The sequence below is a fragment of the Acomys russatus genome, chromosome 19 (genome assembly GCF_903995435.1).
Source record: "Acomys russatus chromosome 19, mAcoRus1.1, whole genome shotgun sequence".
In the NCBI taxonomy this organism is placed as follows: domain Eukaryota; kingdom Metazoa; phylum Chordata; class Mammalia; order Rodentia; family Muridae; genus Acomys; species Acomys russatus.
The window spans coordinates 42,648,212-42,674,468 of NC_067155.1; the positions used below are offsets into that span (position 1 = coordinate 42,648,212).

Here is a 26,257-nt window from a genome sequence, read left to right on the forward strand (position 1 = left end):
GAATATTCGGACCGCGGAGGGGGTTGGCGAAAAAAAAAAAAAAAAAGGGGGGGGGAAGGGAAGGGGAGAAAAAACCAAACAGCACAAATTCACTCAATTTAGTGCTTAGCCTTAACCTTTAAGTTCCTCAAACACGGGCATTTTTAAGTTTTGCATTTAACTTAGACGTTACTCTCGAAAGCCATTGATTTTATTAAATAGTTGAGAAGTAAAAATTAATGAACGGAGGAGGGGCTTTAAGTTAAACCTCTTTGTAGTTGCGGGAACAACCAGGATTTTCCCAACTTTCCTTTTAAAGGAAAGGTGCGTAAAGATTCGAGAGAGGAGCAAGAAGTGGAAAACATGAGTTGCTCACCCCCTCCCATCCGTTGCCTGTCCCCAAGTTAGGGCAAGTCCACTCTGGTTGCTTCTAAAGCCAGCTTTGAAAACATTGAGTTCTTTGTGTCCCGGAGCTGGGGGACTTCCCTTTGCAAACAGGCGACAGGCCAGCGCCGGGGGCTCCCCTGGTCTTTGCAATGCCCCCAACTTTGCAATTTGCAAGGGAATGTCGGCTGCAAAGAGTTATTTAAGTGGAAGTTGTGGCCCGCTGCAGAAGCAAGGTAAGGACGCCGCTCCGTTCTAGGTCTCCGTTTCTTTCCAACCCACTCCCCTCCCCCACCCGGCGGCCGCGCAGGCCCCAGGTGCAGCCATGTTCTTGCTCCCACCACCCGCGCGCCTCCATTGACAGTCCTAGCCGGAGAGGGCCGGGCGCCGCGCCGCTTCGCCTCAGCCTAGAGGGGGGCGGTGGGGAGAGAATCTGGGTTCATCACGCAATGCTGTCTGGGAGTTATAGTTCGGGGTACCCACCCGTTACGTAGGTGAGCGCGCGTCTGGAACTACAACTCCCGGTGGGCGGTGCTGCTCGCACGCACGCGCAGCGGTACCTTCCAGGAACAAAAAAAAAAAAAAAAAAAAAAAAAAAGCAAAAAAAAAAAAAAAAAAAAAGAGGTAGGGGGGAGGGAAAAAAAGGAGGAGGAGGGTGAGAGAGAAGCTCGGAGAGCAGAGAAAAGGGGGCACCGGCACCCCCCCTCGCTTCCCTGCACGCGCTCTCCGCCCGCCTGCCGCGGTTACCCCCGGCTTCGTCCCTCTGTGTGCCCCCGCGAGAGGCGATCCCAGTGAGGAGCGAGGCCCCGCCGGGGGCGGCCATGCGGCGGTGACAGGAGCACGGCCGAGACGCAAGGGCCCCCCTCGCCCTCTCACCTCCACCCCGTTCGCCAGCTCGCCTCAGCCGAGGCCCCTCCGGCCTACACCCGCTTTGCTCTCCGCATTCCCCCCCCCTCCCCGACTGCACTTCGGGTGAGTCCCTGTCTTAGATTGTCCCCTTCCTTTAAGTGTCCCCCTCCGCCGTCCCCTCTACCTCGGGGTGCCATGGCGAACAGGGGCGTCTTTATTCGACACTTTGCCTATGTCGGGACCGTGCGCACAGACTCGGGTATGAGAGTTGGGGGTCGCCTGGCGCGTTGTAAGTGGCGAGGGGACAACTTCGGGGGTTGGGGAGACGGACGCGCTGTGACCCCCAAAAGTCCACTCTACTTGGGGGTCTTGGCAAGCAGAGCCGACGCGGCTTTTGAGGGGGATGGGGAGGCTGGAGGTGTTGTTTGGGGGGTGGAGAAGACGACAGTTGCACGCGCGCACCCGTGGCGCGTGGGGGAGGACTCGCGGCGTCCTGCGCGTGCGTATATTCTATACATAAGCGTGTACGGTGGTCGGGAGGGTGGGGGGGCGCGCTGGTTTGAGAGGGATGGTCTCGCGCGAGCAGTCCCCCTCCCATCCCCCGCGCGTGAACAAGCGAACGATTGAGCGAATTCCCCCGCGGGGTCGCGCAAGTCCATCGCCTTCTTCGCTCTGATTGGTTGAATCGGCTCTTCGGGGCGAGAGCGCGCGAGCGCGGTGTCACGGCCCCTCCTGAGCCCCGTGGGGTCGCGCTCGGGTTTGGTGCGTGTGCGTGTGTATGCGTGCGTGCGTGTGTGTTGTGTGTATGTGTGTTGGTGTGTGTATCTGGGGCTTGCGCTTAGGGCAGCAGGCCGCGCGCGATTGGCCGGCGGGCACAATGGGGGCGGGGCATCGGTGCCTGGTAACTGCGGAGGGGGCCCTGGTAAGGGGGCGGGAGTTACCAGGCTCTGCAGTCTGTGCCCGCCCAGGCTGACCGGAGCTCCTCCCTGCTCCCAGGTGGAGCCCAGCCGTGTGGGCTTTGTCCGGACCTGTTGGCTTGTGGGTCCTACGGGACCTGGACTTTTTTTGGGGGATGGGGGTGGGGTGAGGAGGAGATGGAAATAAACACAATGGCCGGAAGGAAGACTTCAGCCTTGAGGCTATGAAAATAATCAGTCTGGCTTGGCCAACCACCCAGACGTCGGGGTTAAGAGAAGGAATGGAAAAGAAAAGTTTACTCTGCACTTTTATTATTTTTTTCCCTTATCAAGTTTTACCTTTTTTTTTTTTTTTTTTTTTTCTCCTCCGGGGTGTAGGAGACCTCAGTATGAAGCCCTGGCTGGTCTGGAATGCAGAGATCCGCCTGCTTCTGCTTCGCAGGTGCTGGCTTTTAAAGGCTGGTGTAACCAAGTCCTACCCAAGTTTTTGCTTAATTAAAAAAAAAAAAATTTTTTTTTTAAAGTAGGTTATTTATTTAGTTCAGGCTGGTATGGAACTCGCTTTGTAGTCGAGGCTTGGCTGAGCTTCCGATCCTCCTGTCTTCGCCTCGAAAGTGCTGAGATCACAGGTCTGGCTCGCAAGTTTTGCCTTTTGGTACATGGCCGCTCTGCCTCACAGCTTCTTTTTAAGTACATGCCTCATGGCTTTGTGCTCCTTGGCTGCTGAGAGTGCAGATTTGAGATGGTGCCGGTCGAGTGCCCGCCTTGTTTGGGAACAGGAGGCGAGCGAGGTATCAGGTCGGGCATCTTCTGGGGCTGCTGTGCAGTGTCTGGCTCAGCTGTTTGGTTGTCTCTAGGCGTTTACAGGCCAAAGCTAGTTTGTAAATAAGGGGGTGCAGGTATTGTAGCCGCAAGCATCTGGTTTGGGTTGTGGGATGGTTTTTCCTTCTTTTTGAATCTGTTGCCTCCGGCTCCGGCTCCTTTGTTGCCTGTGTCTTGGAAATCTTGCCTCACACCCTGGAGGCACAAAAAACTTTCTCATGCATCTGCAGTCAGTTCTGTAAGACTTTTTTTTTTTTTCCTCGAGACAGGTTTTCTCTGTGTAGCCTGGCTGTCCTGGACTTGCTTTGTAGACCAGAAGGCCTTGAACTCACAATGATCCACTCGCCTGCCGTTGCCTCCCAAGTGCTGGGCTTAAAAAGGCGTGTGCCACTATCGCTCTGCTCTTTAAGGCCTTTTATGTTGTGGGGTCATGAGTTGTTTCCTTTTTTACCCTGTTAAAATATGGACCACATTCTCTGAATTAGCTGGTCCTCTTTAGGCAGGGGGATGTTAATACCTGTATCTACCGTTTTGGAGGATGAGAAGCAGGACCTAGTATTAGTAACCTTGGCTGTCCTAGACTCACTTTGTAGACCAGGCTGGCCTTGAACTCACAATGATCCACCTGCCCCTTCCATGTGCTGGGATTAAAGCCCTGCGCCACCACGCCCGGCTCCATTTTACTTTTTTAAATAATTCGAATTTCACTAAGTTGCCCAGGTTGGCTTTGAATCCCTCTGTAGCCCAGGTCATCTTTGAACTTGGTAATTCTCCTGTCTCAGCTTCTGGAACAACTGGGATGATGGCCTGACCTCTGGGGAGTGAGTTAGGCGGCACGCTGGGTCGGTCCTTCTCCATGCCCTCTGCCAGGTGTCATTGCTATGGCGCCATAGCAGCTGTGTTTGGATGGTTTCATGAAATTCCGCTTGTGGATGAGGCCAACCCTAGGGAAGTCAGGTTCTCTCTGTGGCAGGAGCTATGGGCCTTTCTAATCTGGGAGCCACCGGTTCTCTGTCCCAGCTCTGCTTCTGATATTGTTCCAGACCCGGTGGTTCTGCAAGTCTGGGTGGGGTTAGGGCCTTGACTATTGTCTCTTAATTGTGTGTAGCCCATACAGGCCTGTAAATTGCAATCCTCCTGCCTCAGCATTCTGAGTGCTTAGATTATAGCCATATGCTGCTATGACTTGTTTAAAACAGGATCCAAATAAAAGTAAACGGAAGTGTTTATTCTAGATTACTTGGAAGACTGGTTGACAGTTTTTCAAAAATTGGTGCACGCCTGTGATCTCAGCACTGAGGAGGCAGAGGCAGGCGGAGCTCTGTGAGTTCAAGGCTGGCTAGGTCTACAAATCGAGTCCAGGACAGTCAAGGCTACATAGAAAAATTGTCTTGAAAAAAAAAAAACAAGCTCGCCTAGTCTACAGAGTGAGTCCAGGACAGCAGGGCTACACAGAGAAAAATCCTGTCTTGGAAAAAAAACAAACACACACACACACACACACACACACATACAAAAATGCAAAAGTAAATCATAATTACAAATCTCAATCTGAAGCTTGAAAAGTGGCTGTGAGTTCAAGTGCTGAGTTCTATTTGTAGTCTAATGTTGACAGTTTTTCCACTTCTGTTTATTATTTCAGTCAGGACAGTTCCTCCCTCCCTCCCCTCCGCCCCTCCCTCCCACTCGCAGTGCTGGGGAATAAACCCCAGGCAGTTTCAAGACATTTATCACAGTGTGCCTTCTAGGTGTGCTGGAAGAAGCACCCGCACTCCCCGCGGAGAGCTAAGGATGGGCCAGAGCAAGGCACTTGCACTGATGTGCCCCGCAGTGGCTGTCCTGACTTGTTGCCCGGAGCTCGCTTCTCTGCCGGAGCACGCTTCTCAGCTGTTTGGAGTTTTCCTTCTGTCTGTGTAACTCCACCAGTGCAACTCTCGCGATGTTGGCTCTGTTGCTGCAGCCCTTGCCTGATTTTGTACTACCTGACTACTTATTACCACTTTGGGCCAGTGAGGGCGCGAGTGAGAGTATTAGACACAGCTAGAGATCGTTGGTGAGCTTGGAGGGCTTTCTTGCTTGTGACCTGATGAAAACCAATACGGGCTGGTGGCAGCTCTCCCGTTCACCTCCTGCATGTAGGTCAGGAGGCCAGCCTGGTCTACGTACTAGGTTTCAGGAGGGCTGAGGCTACATGGCGAGATCCTGTCTCCAAGCCAAGCCAAACCAAACCAAACCAAACCAAACTAGAATGGCTGGGTATGGCACTCCTGAGTAAAGGACTTGTCGGAGTGCCCATATGCGGTCCAAGAACAGCAGTGGGGGTAGAGGGTCTAACCCAGGGCCAACGCTTACTTTCGGAAGCGCATTACCACTAAGCTGCAGCCTATTCTCTAGGTCCCTCAAAGCATTGGTTTCCTCTAACGTTGTATCTCTGAGAGCTGAAACTTCTTAGTGTGTTTGGTGGTGGTAGGGATTGAGGGAGCGTCTGCTCATACCAAGAACTGCACTGCTAGCCTCTCCCCAGCGCTCACCTGTGGCTGTAGTGAGCTACCGGAGGGAGGGAGCTCTTTATACCCAGACAGCGGCTCACTGTGCAGCCTTGGCTGGCCTGGAACTCACTATGTAGAAGAGGCTGGCCAGGTCTTGGGGTGTTAGACTTACTTTTGCTAAGTAAGTCTGGACATGTTGAGCGGGGAGTCTACCACTGAGATACACCCTGGCCCTGGTCTTAGACTTTGTGACACTTAAAATTTTATTATCTCATTTATGGGATATGTCCATAGAAGAAAAAGGGCCGGGAAACCAAGCATCCAAAATGCGTCAATTTTAATCCCAACGGCACTCGGGAGGGAGAGGCAGACGGAGTTCTGTGAATTCCAAGCCAGCCTGATCTACAAAGTAAGTCAAACACACACACAAAACACAAATGAAACAAACAAAGCCAGGTGTGGCTGCTCACGCCTGTAATCCAAGAACTCAGGGAGGCAGAGGCATGTGGATTGGATCTTTGTGAGTTCCAGGCCAGGGTTTTTCTTTGTAGCCCTGGCTGACCTGGACTCTATCCATAGATCTTAAATTCAGAGATCCGCTTGCCTCTTGCCTCCCAAATGCTGGGATTAAAGGCGCGCACCGCCACATGCCGATATTTTGTTTGTTTAGATCTTTTCTTTGGGAAGAATTTATGGTGCACCTGGACGAACCTCCCCGGCATAGAAGCACCGTGTAGGAAATGTCTGCTCCTGTCTGACTACGGTCTGGCCTGCTGTTTCCTGAAGTGTTGACCAGCTCCTCACACACGCCCCCAGAGGCTCCCCATTGAATGTCAAGGCTAACTCCTAGCCCCAGAATTTGCCATCAAAATCTTTCGTTGCTTCCATGTTCTCTCGCTTGAAAACTTAATTTGTAGGCCAGGCTTTGGTGGTGCATGCCTGCAATCCCAGCACTCGGGAGGCAGAGGCAGGTGGATCGCTGTGAGTTCAAGGCCAACCTGATGTACAAAGCAAGTCCAGGACAGCCAAGGCTACACAGAGAAGTCCTGTCTCAACAACAACAACAACACAAAACAAAAACAAAAACAAAGAAAAGAAAAGAAAAGAAAATATCTGGTATCTGTAGTTGATTGAATATTCATCCTAAGAAGTGGGGAGGCGCTTGTGTGTGAGCCCTGCAAAGATGCCAGATGAGAAGCCAGGCAACATTGTGTGGCTCATATTTAAGGGTTCAGGCAGGAGGGTCCTGAGTCCCAGACCCAGGATAATCTGGGTGTTGCAGTTTTTTGCTTGTAGTGGTAGTTTTTTGTTTTATTTTTTAAGATTTCTTTATTGCCAGGCGTGGTGGCACACGCCTGTAATCATAACACTCAGGAGGCAGAGGCAGATGGATCATTGTGAGTTCGAGGCCAGCCTGGTCTACAAAATGAGTCCAGGAAAGCTAAGGCTACACAGAGAAACCTGTCTCAGAAAAAAAAAAAAAAAAAAAGCTTATTTGTAGACTGTTCATACAAATATATAAAATTAAGTTGGATTCAAGCACACATATAACATGATATTGATAGAAAAGGGGGCTGGCTCTGTTGTTAAGGTGCTTGTCAGGCATAAGGACCGACCAGGCTTGCTCTTCAGCACCCATGTAGAAGAGCCAGCCCCAGCAGCGCCAGACAGTCTGAGATCCCAGTGCTGGGAGCTGGGCACAGCAGCATCCTGAGGCTGGCTGTGTTCCCACTCTAGGTGAGCCATGAATTCCAGCTTCAGAAAGACTGTTTCAGAAACAGGCAGAGCTGTAGAGGAAGATCTCTGGCCTCCACACAGGGACAGACACATTCACATACTCAGAGGGGTGCAGTGACCAAGGGGCTGCTTAGCTTAGTGTCCATATTTCCTGAATGTATGCATTCACAGCAAAGAGATTTCAGTGGCAGCTAAGTACACATCTAAACATCGAAAGCCAGTGTTTACAAAATATTAGTGTGGGGCTGGAGAGATGGCTCAGCAGTGAAGAGCGCTTGGTGTTCTTCCAAAGGCTCTGCTTCAATTCCCAGCACCCAAGTCGGGCTCACATCCTATAATTCTAGTTCTAGGATGTCTTGATACCCTCTTTTAGCTGTCATGTGTGCACGCACACGGACACACACACAGTCACATTCATAAATAAAAATAAATCTTAAAAAAAAAAAAACTCAAGGCTGGAGAGATGGCTCAGTGTTTAAGAGCACTGTCTACTCTTCCCAAGGACCCAGGTTCAACTCCCAGCACCCACATGGCAGCTCACAACTGTCTGTAACTCCAAGATCCGACACCTTCACACAGACATACATGCAGGCAAAACACCAATAAAGAAACTCAACTGCATGCTTTAAGAAACTAGCTGGGCAGCCGGGCGTGGTGGCGCACGCCTTTAATCCCAGCACTCGGGAGGCAGAGGCAGGCGAATCGCTGTGAGTTCGAGGCCAGCCTGGTCTACAAAGTGAGTCCAGGATGGCCAAGGCTACACAGAGAGACCCTGTCTCGAAAAACAAAAAAAAAAAAAAAAAAGAAAGAAAAGAAACTAGCTGGGTGTGGTGGCACATGCCTTTAATCCCAGCACTGAGGAGGTAGAGGCAGAGGCTGTGAATTCAAGGTCAACCTGGTGTACAAAGTGAGTCCAGAACAGTCAAAGCTACACAGAGAGACCCTGTCTGGCAAGGGTTGGGGGGGGGGCAGAAGAAACTATGTAAGGCTGGCTTCAGTGGTGCATGCCTTCAGTCCCATCAGAGGCAGGCAGATCTCTGAATTTGATACTAGCCTGGCCTATAAAGTGAGTCCAGGATAGCCAAGACTACACAGAGAAACCCTATCTTGAACCATTCCCCCCTATCCCCCAAAAGAAACTGTAATAGCCAGGTGATGGGAGGCAGGCAGATCGCTGTGAGTTTGAGGCCACCCTAGTCTACAGAGTGAGTTCCAAGACAGCCAGGGTGACACAGAGAAACCCTGTCTTGAAAAAACAAACCAGAACAACAATGAAGAAATGATATATATGTTAAGCATCAAAACTAAAATATATTTAAAAAGCAAAAGAAATGAAAATAACTATACCACTGTATACACTGGGCATAGAAAAACTGAAATGACTATTAGCTCACAAATTAAGGCTTGGGAAAATGTGCTATGTAGGCATAAAAAGAGCCATGTCATGATCAAAAGTTCAGCTTTAAAATATGTACATGATGACAAAGCTTCAAAATACATGGGTGCTGGGACCCAAACTCTGGTCCTCTGGAGGAGCAGAGTGTGCACTTAACTGCCCAGTCATCACTCTAGGCCCCTACATTTTATTCTATGTTATTGTGGTGCTGGGAGTTGAGCCTAGGGCTGTGTGCTAGGCAGGCCCTCCGCCACTCAGCCACATCTCTAGATCTCAGGCAAAACAAGTCCTTGGCTTATGATTTTGTAAAAATAGGCATTTAGAATAAGGTGAGCAAGGCGCTGTGTGCGTCAGAGCGCGGGCTCCTCCTGATGCTGCCCTAGTGCATTCTTCCGCCTCATCAGAAAATAGGTTATTGTATCTAGTGCAGTGCTCGTGAAAGCACTGCCTGGGAACTGAGCCACTTCGAATTTATCGTGTTTAGGTTTGGAGTTTGTTTATAGGTATGTAAGTAAGCAGACATGTAATGTGCTTTAATGTTTTCTTTAGATCTGTTTAGTTGAGTGGGCGTCTTTTGTAAAAGCACTCAGTTGAGCAGCAAGTTCTTAACCATATAACATTGTTAACAGCCTCATGGGGTAAGGGTCCATCCATAGTCCATCACTGTTTCCTAGGCTACAAAAGATCACCTGGATGTGGCTCTGCAAACGGAGATGACTTTTCTTTTTCTTTTTTTTGGTTTTTCGAGACAGGGTTTCTCTGTGTAGCCTTGGCTGTCCTGGACTCACTTTGTAGACCAGGCTGGCCTCGAACTCACAGCGATCCGCCTGCCTCTGCCTCCCGAGTGCTGGGATTAAAGGCGTGCGCCACCACGCCCGGCTTGACTTTTTTTATTTTTTCTGAGACAGGGTTTCTCTGTGTAGCCCTGGCTGTCCTGGACTCGCTTTGTAGACCAAGCTGGCCTCGAACTCACAGGGATCTGCCTGCCTCTGCCTCCCAAGTGCTGGGATTAAAGGTGTGCGACACCATGCCCAGCAAACGGAGATGATTTTACTATTTGGAATAAGGTCAAAGGGGCATATTCTTGGTTTGTTGGCAGAGCAGGCTTCTGTTGTTCAGAATTCTGGACTGTGGAGCTGGGGAGACGGTGGAGTGCTTGTTAAGCAACCATGGGGCCCTGAGTCCGATCCTGGAACCCATGTTAAAAGGATTTGTGGGGGCTGGAGAGATGGCTCAGTGTTTAAGAGCAGTCTGTTCTTCCAAAGGACCCGGGTTCAATTCCCAGCCACCACATGGCAGTTCACAACTGTCTATAATACCAGTTCTAATGGCAACCCCTCATGCTAAAATAAAATTAAATACATTATTTAAAAAAAAAAAAAAAGATTTGTGGGTAGGGTGTGCTGATAATCCCAGGGCTGTGAAGTGGGGTCAGTGGATTCCTGGGGCTCCCTGGGCAGCCACCCTAACCTGTAAGCTCCAGGCCAATGAGATTCAGTCTCACAAAAAAACATCAGGCACTTTAGGAAATGACAGAGGAGTGACCACTGGCTTCACACATGTTGGGGTGTGTGTTTGGGGGCGGCTGTTGATTTTTTTTTTTTTCAGGATAGGGTTTCTCTGTGTAGCCTTGGCTGTCTTGGACTCATTTTGTAGACCAGGCTGGCCTTGCACTCACAGTGAGTAGCCTGCCGCTGCCTCCCGAGTGCTGGGATTAAAGGTGTGTGGCCTGGCTCTCGGTGTATTGTCATTGAGCTCTATTGAGTATGTGTCCTTGTTGGGACCTGGTGTTATCTTTCTTACTGGCATAAGATGAAGGGTCTCCTGTTTCACTTGGTGAAGGGATAGTGGTATTTGGGGACAAAAAAGTTTTGGGGGGCCTTCTTTTTCCTTTGTAAATAAGGCACTCTGCTTTATAAAGAGGGTGAAAAAGCCAGGTGGGCGGTGGTGTACGCCTGTAATCCTGGCACTTGGGGAGGCAGAAACAAGCAGAACTCTGAGTTCCAGGTCAGCCTGGTCTACAAATTGAGTCCAGGACAGCCAGGGCTACACAGAGAAACCCTTGCGGGGGGTGGGGGGGGAAGGGGTGGGTTAAAGTTTTGAGAAATCATTAAATAGATTTCAATACTACAGTATTTGTGTTAAGGCCCTGACAACTTTTCCTGAAACTATAAATAACGTTGATAATGACATTGGAAGAATGTTTAAAATAGTAATGAGTTTTACACTTAGAGCTGAGGGCGGTGTGGTGACTTGGGTGGGTCTGGATCCATCTTGCAAGGGTTCTGGCCTGGGGAGTAGCTTGGTGGCCTTTCCTGCTTGGGGTCCTAGGTGTGATTCCCACACTGCAAAGCAAGACAGAACGAGGAAACAGGTAGCGTGATTGTCCAAGACTGTAGTTTAGCCAAAACCCTGTTTTTCCTTCCTAGGGTGTTGGGGATGGAGCCCAGGGCATTAGCACTGACATAAGTTCTTGGCCACTGCGCCACACCATATCCCTACTGCTGTTCTTAGGTTGCAAGGAAAAGTGTGTTTACTAATTATATGAGGCAAATGTCAGCCTTTTATAGTAAATGTGAAAATTCCAAAATAAACCCATAGCATCAATAAAATGCATCTAAAAAACAAAGTCAAAACTCTTTTTTTGAGCCAGGCGTGGTGGCGCACGCCTTTAATCCCAGCACTCAGGAGGCAGAGGCAGGCGGATCGCTGTGAGTTCGAGGCCAGCCTGGTCTACAAAGTGAGTCCAGGATGGCCAAGGCTACACAGAGAAACCCTGTCTCGAAAAACCAAAACCAAAACCAAAACCAACAAACCAAAACAAAACCCCCTTTAAAAAAAAAAAAAAAAAAGGATTTTCAAGACAATGTTTCTCTGTGTAGCCTTGGCTGTCCTGGGCTTGGTTTGTAGATCAGGCTGACCTTGAATTCACAGCAATCCATCTGCCTCTGTCTCCCCAGTGCTGCGATTAAAGGTCACCACGCTCGGCTGGTATAGGCTTTTAATCCCAGAACTCTGGAGGCAGAGGCAAATGGATCTCTGTGAGTTCAAGACCAGCCTGATCTACAAAGTGAGTTTAGCATAGCCAAGGCTATACAGAGAAACCCTGTCTCAGAAAACAAAACAAAACAACAAAAAGATCCAATTTTAGTTTTTCCTTAGAATTAAGTGGTAGCTGAAGTTATTCAAGATTTTTCTCTTTTTTGGGGGGAAGGATCTTTTTTAGCTTTTTAATTTTGTTGTTTTAGTGACTTAAATGAGTTGATTAAAAATTGGGTTTTATCATATACGTGTTTGTTTGAGACAGGGTTTTTGCATAGTCCTGGCTGTCCAGGAACTCACTCTGTAGACCAAGCTGGCTTCCAACTCAGAGATCCTCTTACCTCTGCCTCCCGAATGCAGGGATTAGAGGCCTGTACCACCACCATCTTGGGGTACAGGCACTTTTAATCTTAACTCTTAAAAGCCATCTCACCACTTGCTGTTTTTTGTCCGAATGATGATAGTGTGGAAATCTTTAAAAAACTCTTTTCCTTTGGCTCACTAAAAAAATAAAAATAACAAAAATTTAAAAATCTCTTTTCCTTTTTGATGCTACTATATTAACACCAAGGATCAATAATTTAAAGAAAAAATATAGCATAAAAAAATGACATGGATTTGAGTACTGGCTTGTTTTGAAGTGCAGCAGATCAGAGCTCTGAGGACACAGAGGAACCTGATCCCTGATCATCCTGACCTCCAACAGGAAACAGAAGCAGCTTGGAGAATGCCTGGTGTCTGTTTCCAGAGAGGAGAGAAGGCACCTCATCTATTAGGAAGTAGCCACCTGGGGCTGTGGGACAGCAAGAGCACATTGAAACTTGTAATGCAGAGTTAAAAATCAGGGCAGGAAGGTAAAGATGAAATAAAGCAGTTGATACCGCAAAAAACAAGGCTGGAGAAGAAATGGGAGAGGTGATGTAGCCGGTGTCCCTCCTTACTCCTGCCCTGGCCTTGTGTAATTTGGGTTTGCTGCTTGGGAAGAGCCAGAAACAAGCAGCGGGTGGTTTCCAGAATGACGGGCCCAGAGTAGCAGGATGTGGGCTCTAGGAGGCTGGGCTGGTACCCTCCCTGTACCCAGTGCTTGCTTAGCTGCCCTGCCCTCCACCCTGATCTCCCACCTGGGTTCATATAACTTCCATGTGTGTTAATAATGGCTCCAGAGCGCAAGAACACTACACTGGCTGCCTGCATGTGCCACAGAAGCTTCAGAGGACCTCTGTGGAATGGTGGAAGATTTTAATTGAATCAAAATGAAAGTTCTAACTACAGTAAGAGCAGATCTTGCATCTGGCAGTGGAATCGCTGTAGAAGGAAATGGAAGTCCACACCATGCGAATGCTGATGTCATGGCCACAGTGTGGGACAGGTGCCTGGTGCAGATGGAGAAGGCCCTGAGCCTGTGGGGGGAGGACATACCCTCCTGTCACCCCAGTAAGGCCTGCTGGCACAGAGTCTGCAGCAGGCTGGGAACCTGAAAGCCACAGCAGAGGTGGCAGCAGCCCAAACATTGGCTGTGTTTTGTGCACAGTGGCGGAAGTTGGCCAAAGAGCAAGAATGCTACCCGTCTTCATTTCCGTGACAGTGGGCCTAAGGGTGAGTCCATGGAGACTATACCACTTGGCTGGCACCACAGTGCGTTGTGATTGCTGTCCCTCTCACTGTGCCTAGTTTACAATGGAACTCTGGCCTAGGTGTGTGTAAACAGGAACAAAGCAGGATCTGCAGGGCTTGGCCCTGTCCCCAGTGATGAGGAAGAGGTATCTTCTGTGAGCCTGGCCTGCCTTTCCATGCCTTTGTCATGGTACTGCTGCTGGTGTTGCCTTGTGAGAACTGTCCTATTTGCAGTGGACTGGTGCTGGTGACAGCAGATCCTGGGTGATCCTCATGTGGCTAACCACTGAAGTGGGCCCAGGCTAGGCTCCTGAATAACACATTGTCTTTGCCTTGGTCACAGTAGAAGCATTGGCGAGCTTGTGCTTGAGGCTGTTCCATATGCTGTGGTGAGTGGGAGTGGATGAGACAGGTTTTTGTTTGTTTGTTTGGCTTTTGTTTATTAAGACAGGGATTCTCTGTGTAACCCTGGAAGTCACTTTGTAGACCAGGCTGGCCTGGAACTCCTGCCTTTGCCTCCTGAGTGCTGGGATTAAAGTCATGTGCCACCACGGTTTTGTGTTTTATGTTCTTGAACCTAGCAGTACATGGGATCTATGCAGTCTTGAGATAATTAATTAATTAATTAAACTCTGCTTTTATACTTGAGTTGGGAATTTATAACCTTACACTCTAATGTCTGTCTGATAATTCATATGCTATCTAGACAATAAATACACATACAGCAAGACTAGAGAGTTGGCTCTGTGGCCAAAAACTTGTGGTCTTCTAGAAGGGCCACATTTTGGCTAGCACCTGTCTGTGACTCCAGTCCCGGGGGATCTGATGCCCTTTTCTGACCTCTGTGGGCATATGATACACAGATGTACATGCAGGCAGAACATGCATATACATAAAATAATAAATCTAGCTGGGCACAGTGGCACACACCTTTTATCCCAGCACTTGGGAGGCAGGGGAAAGCAGATCTCAGTGAGTTTGAGGCCAGCCTGGTCTATAGAGCAAGTTCCAGGACAGCCAGGGCTAAACAGAGAAACCGAAAACAAAAAAAGAGGTGTTGTGTATAGCAAAGAATATGTAAAACTTAACGAGACTGGGCATTCCTGCTGAAAACAACCGAGAAGGCTCTGAAATGATAAAGTCTTTAGAAACCCAAGAGGGCTAGAGAGGTAGCTCGGTGGTTAAGAACATGGTGTGCTCCTGTAGAGAACCAAATTTGGACTTTTGTCACCCAACATGATGGCTCACAGTCGTCTATAATGCTATTTTCTGGGGATCTGATATCTTCTGACCAGTGTGGACACCAGGCATGTATGTGGTGTATACACATACATACAGGCAAGACACTCATATGCATAATAAAATAAATCTAAAAAAATTAAGAACCTAAGAAATTGTTGGCATAGAGGAGAGACGTGGAAGAAGTGCCGCTTGCTTGAGTGTACTTGTTTTTTGTTTGTTTGTTTTCGAGACAGGGTTTCTCTGTGAGACCTTGGCTGTCCTGGACTCAATTTGTAGACCAGGCTGGCCTCGAACTCACAGCGATCCTCTGTGCCTCTGCCTCCTGAGTGCTGGGATTAAAGGAGTGTACCACCATGCCCAGCCCTGAAGCTGTGTCTTGAAGGGAGGTCAAGGACAGCAGGGAGGAAGAGGCAACAGCTGAGTTCCCCCATGCAGACACTAACCCATAGTTCAAAAGCCCCGTGAGTAACAAACACCGAGGGAAAGGAAATCAGCACACAGAGAAGCTGTGGAAAGCAAAGACAAAACATCTTAGAAATACTCAGAGGTTACATGGGGGTTATCTTTGAAGGTCACAGTAGATGGCTTTTCAGTGGCTGCAGCGGAAGACAAAATATGACAACTCCAAAAGAGATGAAATGGTGTCAGTGTGCAGAACGGAAATAACTATTAGACCGAGTTTCCATTTCAGTGGAAACGTCCCACAAGAGGAAAGAATTTTTAATAAACAAAACAGAGTTTGTCACTGGAGGGAAATGCTGAAGAATTAACAGCAGGTAGGGGGAATATCTGACTTGGAAGAATAAGCAAAGAATATCCTAAATAGCTGGGTGGTGTTGGCACACGCCTTTAGTCACAGCACTCAAGAGGCAGAGGCAGGCGGATCGCTGTGAGTTCGAGGCCAACCTGGTCTACAAAGTTAGTCCAGGACAGCCAAGGCTACACAGAGAAACCCTGTCTCAAGAAACAAACAAAAAAAGCATTAGTTGATGTATCGGAGGATACAGGTTTGATTTCCAGCACACACATGGCAGCTCATAACTGTTTATAACTAGTTCCATGGGATCTGATCCTGTCTTCTGGCTACTATGAGTACCAGGCACACACATGGTGTGCATACATGCTTACATGCAGGTAAACACTCATGAATAAAATAAAGACACTCAGAATTAGGCCACAAGATGGCTGAGCAGGTAGAGGTGTTTACCACCACGCCTGGTGACTTTTGAGTTAAATCCCTGGGATCCACATGGTAGAAGGAGAAAATGGAGTTTTGTGGTTTGTCTTCTGACTTCTGTATATCCACTGTGGCACATCCCTACCCCTGCACTAAATAAATAATTTTAAAAATGTGAAAACAAAAGCCAGGACTAAATAACGAAGGTGTTAATATTACCATAACAATTTCCAGAATTAAAAGGAAGAACAAAGGTTGGGAAAGATTGATAATTTATGCAAATAATATACCCACCACCAGGCATTGGACATTATCAATATTTGTGATGGGCACAGGATCTAAAGTGAAGGAGCAGGCTGGAGAAATGGCTCAGAGGGTCAGAGCACTTGGGTACTCCTCCAAAGATCCTGAGTTCAATTTCCAGCAACCACATGGTGGCTCACAACCATCTATAATAAGATCTGATGCCCTCTTCTGGCCTGTAGGTGTACATGCAGGCAAAACACTGTATACTACTAAATAAATGAATAAAGTGAAGATGTTTGAGGAAGCAGCTTGACTCTCTTAAATGCTGGTAAGTCTGATGGCGTTAGTACTTTTGGCCGTTTCTGGTATAAATGATTGTATGCCAGGTATGAAGATGCTATGAAGATGCTGTTTGTTTTAGTGCTGAGAGTTTTTACAGCTGTTGAAAAAGGTGCTGGAGATCTTGCTTAGTGGTTAAGAGGGCTTCTGCTCTTAGAAAGAACATTACTGGATGGCCCACACTTGCCAGTAATGTATTTTCAGGGGCTCTGATGACCTCTTCTAGACTCTTCCAGCACCATTACAATGGGTGCAGATAAAGCCACACAGGAACAGCGCTAGCGGACATACATACACTAAAGAAACCTTTAAAATATGTTGACATAGAAAGGTCAAGGTACATTTTGAGAATTTGGAGGCCCACTAATTCCTGAGACAAGGTCACCACCCTGCGGTAGTTCTGGGTTCCCTCCCAGCCCATTAGACTCTTGGCATTTTGTCATTTTCCACCAACACACAACTTTAAGCTGAATGTGTGGTCTTTTCTCAGGCAACCAGTCTGCCTCTTTTTCTGTAGCTGTTCTGTGCCACCAGTGACCGGTGATGGTGGGCAGTAGAGGACAGAGATGAGACACGTACCTCCGCTGGCTCAGTGTCCTTGATGTTCTCCTCACCTAACTTGCTTTGTTACCCAGCTGTCCTGGAACTCTCTTTGTAGACCAGGCTGGCCTTGAACTCATGGAGATCTACCCACCTCTGCCTCCCGAGCACTGGGATTAAAGGCGTGCACCACCACGCCCAGCAAGAACTGAAGTTTTAATTTGCTTTTGTCTTAGCTTAAACATAACTAACTACATGTGGCTGCTGGCCCCACACTAGAGGACACCTCCCTAGAGGGACACTCCCTGGGTTGTTTCTCTACTGCAGACTCTTGGCTTTGGGTGGGGGTCATCTTCTTCCTCCCCACATGCACCTTCGCAGATGCGCGCATCCTGGGGAGTCAGACCCTTATGTGAGCCCTGCAGGCCTTGGAGGGTTGATGTGTTGTCCTTGTGACTCTCGTTTCAGTTCACGTTTCCCTTTTGTAAAGGTCCTTGGGTGGAATCAGGGACTCAGACTGAGGGATAAATAAAGCTCAGAGGTCGCTGGCTGACTCGGCCTCCTTGTGTATTAGAGACACACCTGGGTACCTTCCCAAGTGCTGCAGTTTCTGGGAGAGGTAGGGAGAGACGCAGTCACCAGATGATGGGCAGTAGCCGCATAGGACTGCTCAGGAACTGGCCTCTTGGAGCAGCAAAGATCAGGCTAGTGAGGTGCTAGAGGCCATCTGCCCCCCCCCCCCCCCCCCCCAAAGCCTCCCTCTCCTCAAGCCTAGCAGGACTCCTGCCTCCACAGTTAAGGGCTCTGTCACCCTCCCAAGTAGTTCCAATAATGGAATGAGGCTGCAGGTGGTAGGTGGCATTTGTCTCCCATTAGACAAAACAAACAAAAAGTCAAACAAACAAAAACCAATCTTTATTCTTTGAGAAATCCATACTTATCTTTATAGCTAATGAATTTTGATCGTTTCCCTTTTCTTTCTTTTCGAGACATGTAGCCCTGGTGTAAATTTAATTGGAGGGGCTTTCTAGCTCCCAAATAATAGACCAAGACCTTTACATTATTTTAAGCCTTAAGCACTACAGGTGGGCAGATTCTCAGCTATTCTACCCACGGGGCCTGCTTCCCAGCCACATGCTTGCTTACCTACCATCTTGGCTCACTTTGCCTGCTCCTTTGTCCTCCTGCAGAGTCTCTCATGGCCACCACCTCACGGCCGGGACTCCTGGCACTTTCTCTTCATGGTGCATCCTCATGCCTGCCTCCTCCACTCAGGACCCTCCCACGGGGATGGCTCAAGTCCTGCCTTAACTATCCCGCCCTCTATAGGTTGTTGAGCTCTTTTTATTTTAAAAAATATTTTTATTTATATGCATTGGTGTTTTGCCTGCTTTACACATATATTTCTTTTTAAAGATTTCTCTATTTATTATTGATACAGTATTCTGCCTGCATGTGAGCCAGCAGGCCAGAAGAGGGCACCAGCTCTCATTATAGATGGTTGTGAGCCACCATGTGGTTGCTGGGAATTGAACTCAGCCTTTAGAAGAGTAGGCAGTGCTCTTAACCTCTGAGCCATCTCCCAACCCGTGTTGAGCTCTTTATTAACCGTTGATGGTTACAATTTTTACACAACATTGAGACCAGAGATTCTTCAATAGCAATGACGGAATCCATTAGCTTTTAGCTCCTGCCGGTTCAGCGGCTTGCAGTTGTATATACAGAGACACACTTTTAATACAATGTGAATGAAGGTCATCTCTACACCTGGCTGGCCTAGAACTTACTCAGGGATTAGAGGCTCTCTAGTTCCTTAAGGCACATTAAGGTGACTTTAGGGCAGGTTTATGACAAGTGAGTCTTGAAGCCAGCAGTAGATTAAAAATAAATAATCCTAGTTTTTTGTTCTGATTCCAGTTGGGCCCACATGGCTTTGACAGAGCCCTGCATGTGTAACATGAGAACACCACTTTATTTATTTATTTCTCCTTGCCCTGAGGCAACCTATAAAAGAAAGCATTTACTTTGGGGCTCACAGTTCCAAAGGTTTAGAGAGAGCATGGTGGCAGATAGGCAGGCATGGTGCTGGATCAGTAGCTGAGAATTTGCATTTGATCCACAAACCTGAGGCAGAGAGAGAGAGATATCGAGCTAATTGGGAATGGCTTGGGCTCTTGAAATCTAAAGCCCACTCAAGTGGCATCTCCTCCAACATGGCCACACCTCCTAATCCTTCTCAGAAAGTTCTATCCGCTGGGAACCAAGCATCCAAACACAAGAGCCCGTGGGGACCATTTTCATTCAAACTACTACGAATGAGAATCTCCTTCCGTTTTTGAGGTGGTCATTGGCCCAGACAGGCTTTGAATTTACTGTGTGCCCAAGGATGACACTGGCCTCCTGATCCTCCTGCCTCTGCCTCTTAGCAGCGGGACCACAGGTGTGCACAAGGACTTGGGGCGGAACCAGGCCGCATAAGCAACTGGGCGACACACACACCTCCAGACCATTGTCCTTCTTGTAAAGACTGCCATAGCTCAGATTTTGTTAATTCACACGGGCAGCTTTGGAGCCTTGCCACGGGTAGATTGTTAAGAGTGCTGTGGATGGGAGAGTACAAATCAGGTTTCAGTCCCAGAAGTAGAATGGCAGAATTACATAATCCTCTTTGTTTTTTTAAAGGACTTATTATCCACATCACCGTGCAGCGATTTCAAGGGTTCTAATCCTCTCTGCATCGTGGCCATTGGTTACTGTTTTATGGTTTTTGTTTGTTTGAAATTTGAGTGACCCTTTTGCTGATACCACAGTGCCCAAAAACTTATCTGGGAAGGGAATAATGTGCGGTGTTGCAGAGGAGGTGTAGGTACCACCCAGTGCCCGGCAGCCTGTTCCCTTCTTAGAGAGCAGCAGCTTTGCCCAGCCCCAGGGGCGCCACCTGCTCTTGCTGTGGTGCACACAGGAGAGAACAGACATTTGCTGCTTTCCTGTGAACTGGATCACGAAGTGTGGCTACCTTTCCTGGAGAACCTGTCGCTGGGTCTGGGTTTAGTTGGGGTGCCTTGCTCAACTAATTTTATGCAAATGACTCGCCATGGAAAGTGGAGTGTGTATCGTATCTTAAAGGGGAAGAGTTTGGGCAAATATGAACCAATAACGGAGGTGGGCTGTGGTGGCGGCTCCCTGGGGGTGCACAGAGAATCGGCTGTGGCAGGTTCCCCTCCACATTCACTTTTCTTGTGTTTTCCTTGTGCAGAAATCATGGCCCAAGTAGCGATGTCCACACTGCCTGCTGAAGATGAGGAGTCTTCAGAGAGCAGGATGGTGGTGACGTTCCTCATGTCTGCCCTGGAGTCCATGGTGAGACAGTAGAGTTCTGCCGGCCTCCTGTTGGTCGTCTCTGTGAAACATTCATTAAGCTAATTAATTATTATTACTTTTAAAGAAGCAATATTGAGCATTGAACCTAGGACCATGCCTGTGGCTAGGCCAGCGCTCTACCACTGTACCCTGTGCCCGTTTACTTTCTTGAGGCTAGCCAAGCTTGCACTTTCTGATCGTTTGCTCAGTCTCTCAAATGCTAGGATTACAGCGGGCCAGCATTCTACCAGTGAGCCACATCCGCCCAGTCCAGGGTTTGAGCTGTCAAGCCCTGTTTTACCACTGTGTTTCGGAACATTGTCCTGGGTCTCAAGCTAGGCTATGGCTCTGGCATTGTGCGGTCCCCCTACGTATCCCCAGCCCCCAAGTTCTTAAAAATATTCAATCTCATTGGAGTAGCTTTAGTAAAGTCAATAGAGTCTGAGTAGAATGCAGCGTTTTGGAAACTGAGGCAGGAGGATCTTGTGTTCTAGAATAGTTTGAGCAAAATCTTAGGGGTGGGTTCAGATCTCCTCAGGATGGTGGCGCCATCCTCCAGCTGCTCTTCCACCTAGCACCACACTCACATCCCTGTGTCTAGACTCTCTGCCCTTCCCAGGCTAGCTCACAACCCCTGACCCCCCTCCCCACCCCCTGGCAGCAGTGACAGCTAACCTTTTGGACCCTGTGCTCATTCAGGCCTCACAAAGTGCAGGTCTGCAAATCTGAGCTTGTTTCTTGAGGAATCCAACCTTAAACCCACAACAAGGGGTTTCTCCTGTAAATTGTTTTGGTTTTGTTTGTTGTTGCCCCTCCCACCCCACCCCCTTCCACCTCACCCCCTCTCCACCCCACCCCACCCCCTTCCACCCCTGTTTAGAACTAGGCACAAAGGCTACTTACATATAATTTAAAACTAGGAATTTTACTTGAGTTCGTGGTTTTAAGTGTTAGATTTGGATTTTTAGATATACCTAGAAAGAAATGGTGCTTTGAAGTAGCTATGTATGAGATAACACTGGTGCTCTTTATTTCAGTGTAAAGAGCTGGCCAAGTCCAAGGCCGAGGTGGCTTGCATTGCTGTGTATGAGACGGACGTGTTTGTTGTTGGAACTGAAAGAGGACGTGCTTTTGTCAACACCAGAAAAGATTTCCAAAAGGATTTTGTAAAATATTGTAAGTGGGGTGTTTTTGTCTTTTGTAGTTTGTAAATTTTTAATATAATTATTTTTAGATAAGGCATCTCAAACCTCCTAAGGGTGAGTTATACCAGAAAAAGACAGAAGAGGAGCCGGCAGTGGTGGCAGAGGCAAGTGGATCTCTGTGAGTTCAAGGCCAGACTGGTCTACAAAGCAAGTCCAGGACAGTCAAGGTTACACAGAGAAACCCTGTCTCAAAAAACCAAGAAAAAAAAAAAAGAAGAGGGCGACAGGAGACGCTCTGACGTTTGTTTTTAGAAGTGGGTCAGGGCAAGTCACTGATGGGAGTGTAAGGTGAATGCAGAGGCTATCCAGGGAGTTGCTGAGTTACGGTCCCTGCAAGAACAGGCAAAGAACTGAAAATCTGACACAGGCCAAGCAGCAGAGGCTGAGGCGTGAGAAGCCTGAGGCTCCAGGCTTGTTAAAGGGACACTGGCTGTGGCCTTCTTATAGGGCTCTTTGGTCTCCCCTTGGCCTACTGGTCCTCTTTAGACACCAGCCTCCAGCTTCCTGCTGTATCTCTTGGCAGCATCTCAGGGTCTGTCTGCCTTCTGTTCTCTAACCCTGCTTCATTTCTCCCTCCCTGCTCTCGGGGGACTGGATGAAGACCTCTAGCTGCTTCCTGGTGGACCCTGTGGGGTGTAGGTCCAAGAAAAAGAGCACTCCCGCCCCCCTTCAAGGTTTCTCTGTGTATCCCTGACTGTCTCAGAACTCACTCTGTAAACCAGGCTCGCCTTGAACTCACAGATCTGTCTGCTTCTGCCTCCCGAGTGCTGGGATTAAAGGTGTGCGCCACCCTACCAGGCATGCATTTTTCTTATCAAGAGGAAAATCATTAGAAATAGTTGCCTAGGTAGCATCTCGTATAGATTTAAGCCTACTGCCCAGGGAATGTTATCACTAAAACCATTAAAGAAACACGCCCATCGTTCTGGCTATACTTATCCTGCGTGGATGTTAAAGACCACATAGGTGGCCAGAATTAATCACTTTATGTTTTTACTTCAATGCCATGTTAAGGATCTGGTCCACAGGGCTCCCGTGGGCTTGAGAGGACCATCTGTCTCCTCTAGCCTTCCCTTTAGCACTTGCTCCATCTATGTGAGGAAAGTCAAAGGCCTTGCCTGATCAGGGCTTAGCTTCACGTCATGGAGGGAAGTTCTCCTCTGTATTGAGTCTCCTCTCCTTTGTGGAGTGGACGCTGCTTAGAGCTCACCAGGTGGGGTCTCCGTGGCCTCTCTGAACAGGTGAACAAGCAGCTCTCCACAGTACATATGTACATACACACACATGTGTATATATATATATATATATTTATTTACTCACTGTTCTTTTGAGACAGGGCTTCTCTGTGTTTCTCCCTTTGACCTGGAACTTGCTCTGAGACCAGACTGGCCTCAGTTCACAGAGATCCCACCCCTGCCTTCACAGTGCCAGGAGTAAAGGCCTGAGCCACCACCCCCAGCTGTTACTCCCCACAATTACAGAACACTTTGAGAGATGCTCTAGTCCTGAGACCTACTTGACCCTGAAAGGCAAGAGGGAAAATATTCTCCTTTCTAATCCCTCTGACCATGTTAGCATAGCCTCTCACACCCAAGTAATTACACCGGACTGGTACTTTTAACTGCTGCATAACAGATAAAACTTGGGCAAAAATGAAACAAATAAACTTTGATTCTGTAAGCCAGTCCCTGTAATTGTTACTGAGAGTAGACCAATAACTCCACTTAAGCAGAGTTTTGACATCAATGTATTGAACTTTGACCTTTTGCTACTTTATATAACTTATTCAGACCCTTGTAATTTGGTTAAGTTGGTTTTTTTTTTTTTTTTTTAAGCTTTCTTTCTTGGAAAAACATCAAGTTATCTTGTGAGACAAATAACACTAACAAACTAGCGGTCAGCAAGCCTCAGTGTGGTGCTCTTTTTGTGGGTTGGTACAGTTGACGTCATAGCAGTAGATTGCCTTTGAAGATGCTGTGCAGCACCTCCTTAATAAACAGCATTGAACCGAGCATATGGTGCTAGCCTTTAATCTTAGCACTTGGGAGGTAGAGGCAGGCTGGTCTACAGAAAGAGTCCAGGACAGCCAGGACCACCCAGAGAAACCCTGTCTCTAAAAACCAGAAATAAAATAAAATGAAATAAAAAATAAATATAAAAAAAGTTGAACCCAAACTATATAAATGATAAACTAATAAGACCTGTGTGTGTACCGTTAGACTGTGGGGCTTGCCATGTTTCCAGGTCAGCCTCATAGAAAACACAAGGCGATCTGTACAGTGCGCAGAGTGAGGTGCCATAACCGTGCTTTAGGTTTTGAATGAGTATAACAGATACACAGCAGGCATTGTTGCTCTGAAAAACTGAGCCTAGTGGATTGCACCAAACAGGAGATTTGCTGCCGAGTCCAGTGACAGCTGGCTGGACCCCAGAGCACCTGCGTGTTCTCTTCCTTATGCCAGTATAGGTTTTCCCAGGTGAGTCGTATCACCTGCTGGATCTCGCGCTGGGAACGGGGATAAGCTTTACTTTCAGAGTCTCTAACAAGGTCATGAGTGAGTGGCAGTGTCTTTTGTTTTGTTTTTGAGATAGGGTTTCTCTGTGTTGCCCTGGCTGTCCTGGAACTCACTCTGTAGACCAGGCTGCCTCTGTCTCCCGAGTGCTGGGATTATAGGCATGCGCCACCAATGCCTGGCAAGTGGCAGTGTTTTAGTTGCTGTTCCCCCCTCCCCCCTTTTTTTCTTTTTTTCATGTTGCTGTGGTGAGGCACTGTGACCAAGGCAACTTATAAAAAGAAGCATTCAGTTGGAGGGCTTGCTTACAGTTTTAGAGGGTTAGCCCATGACCAACATGTTAGGGTGCAGGCAGGCGGGCAAGTGTGGCATTGGAGCAGAGGCTAGAGCTCACATCTGATCTGCCAGAGAGGGTGAGAGGGAGCGAGGAGACTTGAGAGCCCACCTCCCAGTGACACACCTCCTCCAACACGGCCACACTTCTAATCCTCCCCAGACAGTTTCATCAATTCCTCCTTCAGACCACCACAGGTAGTAAATAACCGTGACCAAAGGAGGAGCAGGCCAGTACAGGCATCTGCCTTTACGTGTGTCTAACCTGAAACCTCTGTTCTCTTTAGGCTGTGCTAATGAGAAGGCGTCCAAACTGCACGGCAAGCACCCAACGGGGTAATGGGTTCTAGCCTCCCCACAGAAGGTCTGACGACCTACTTCTGCCCACTGTGTGAGACAGCAGCTGAGGGGCAGCTTTGGGAGAATCTTGGAACTGGTCTGTCCATCTGCAGTGAGATGGGGAAGAAAGAGTCTTGAGTCAGTTGCCTATCCTCTACCTGTATCCTCTGGTCCATGTGAATGGGCGTGGCAGTCTGTCAACAGGGAGCAGCTAGTTTGATCAGTCGCAGGGAGAGGCCAGATGTAGGATTTCCACACAGACCATGGCTAAGTCTCCTGCCATTGCCCGGCTTCCTCATTTAGTCGTCTTTAGTGTCATAGTGTTGTCTTGTCCCCTGGCCACGGAGATTCAGGACCAGGTCTCCTTTTAACTCTTTATTCCAAGATATTTATGATGCCCCCATGCACAAAACACTTGTTTATAGGACACAAGCTCTGATGGCCATTAGAAGCCCCATTTATTGAGTTCACTGAGCACATGGTATGTGAGAAGACCCTTCTAGGGAGCAGTGACTTACCCAGTTTCACAGAACTGGAGACAGAAAGGGAGGCAGGAGGCAGGCAGCCCATTAGCCCATTGTACACATGGGCAAGGGTTTAGTTAGAGGAGCCCAGAATTTATCTACTTCATTGTGGGATCCATCAAGTTAGCACTTCAGAAATTCTCCAACTTGGTTCTTTGCAGAAATCCCAGAGAAACAGAATTACATCCTTCAGATTCAAGAGGGATGCACTGGGCCCAATTACATACAATCAGATCCCAGGAAAACTGGAGTCTATATAAGGCGCTGGATGTCCAGCATCTGGGATTCACTCTCTGTCTTCTAGGCTCCAGAAGGCTCTGCCATCCACAGCACACGTAGCTCACCTTAAGCCAGCTTCATGGCGTTCCTCCTCTACTACTGTCCTTGGTGGTCAGCTCGTGGTCCTGGTAACTTCCTGCAGCGTTTATGTCACCAAAACTAGTACTATGTTGGACATGTACACACATGAAGCTCAGCTGCCGATGTGAGATGTAGCCTTAGCGCTCCTGAACAGCCTCAGACTGCTGACCCCTGAGGAAGGCGCTTCCCAAAATGTCTCCCCTCAGTGATTCTGATCTGTGGATGTGCATCAATTGTTTCAGTAGAGCAAAGGTTCCGCTTACCGCTCCTGGTCTCTTGTTAATTGCAGCCGAGTCTTCAATGCCAGCTGACCAACCACAGACACTTGATTCAACATATCACAAAAATACGCTGAGCGAGGCCCTAAGGTGCTCTCAGATTTCCCTTTGATACTTCCTAAGCCAGGACTACTCGCCCATTTTCAGCCACAGCTGACAGGCAGGCTTGGGCCTCCATCACAGGTTTGTTCCAGGCCTTGTGAGGCCACAATTGCTGGTAATGCAAGTTTCACACCTGTGACTTGGCTTGAGTCTAGCCTTAACACAGCTGAAACAAGTCATGTCCTTGGGTCCTTCTAGACTTGGCCAGTAAGGTTTCAGGTGCATATTGGGCCTGCATTTGACCTGCTGCTACTCTGCCCATTTTCAACAGAAACTGGCTTTCCCGACCCGCCTTCCTTATATCTTACTATACAGCCATGAAGCCGAGAGTTCATGATGGCAACATCCTCTGGTGTCTGGTTATTTCTTGGCTGTTGTGCCCAGTGGTTGGTTCCAGAAGTGGAAAGGCAGCAGTGAAACTAGATGCTACTTTTTCTCTCTCTCTCTCTCTCCCCTTCCCAGGAGAATCA

The 26,257-nt window shown here is 48.2% G+C and overlaps 1 protein-coding gene across 1 annotated transcript in view; it reads left to right on the plus strand.

Annotated features, from left to right (window-relative positions):
* The first annotated feature begins 435 nt into the window (after nt 1-435).
* Gtf2i (general transcription factor IIi) overlaps nt 436-26,257 on the plus strand; it is an 85,175-nt gene continuing 59,353 nt past the window's right edge. Inside the window, exons 1-3 of the mRNA XM_051161349.1 lie at nt 436-599; nt 20,030-20,133; nt 21,171-21,309. Coding sequence (XP_051017306.1) covers nt 545-599; nt 20,030-20,133; nt 21,171-21,309 — 298 coding nt within the window. The 5' untranslated portion in view covers nt 436-544. The remainder of the gene's footprint in view (nt 600-20,029; nt 20,134-21,170; nt 21,310-26,257) is intronic.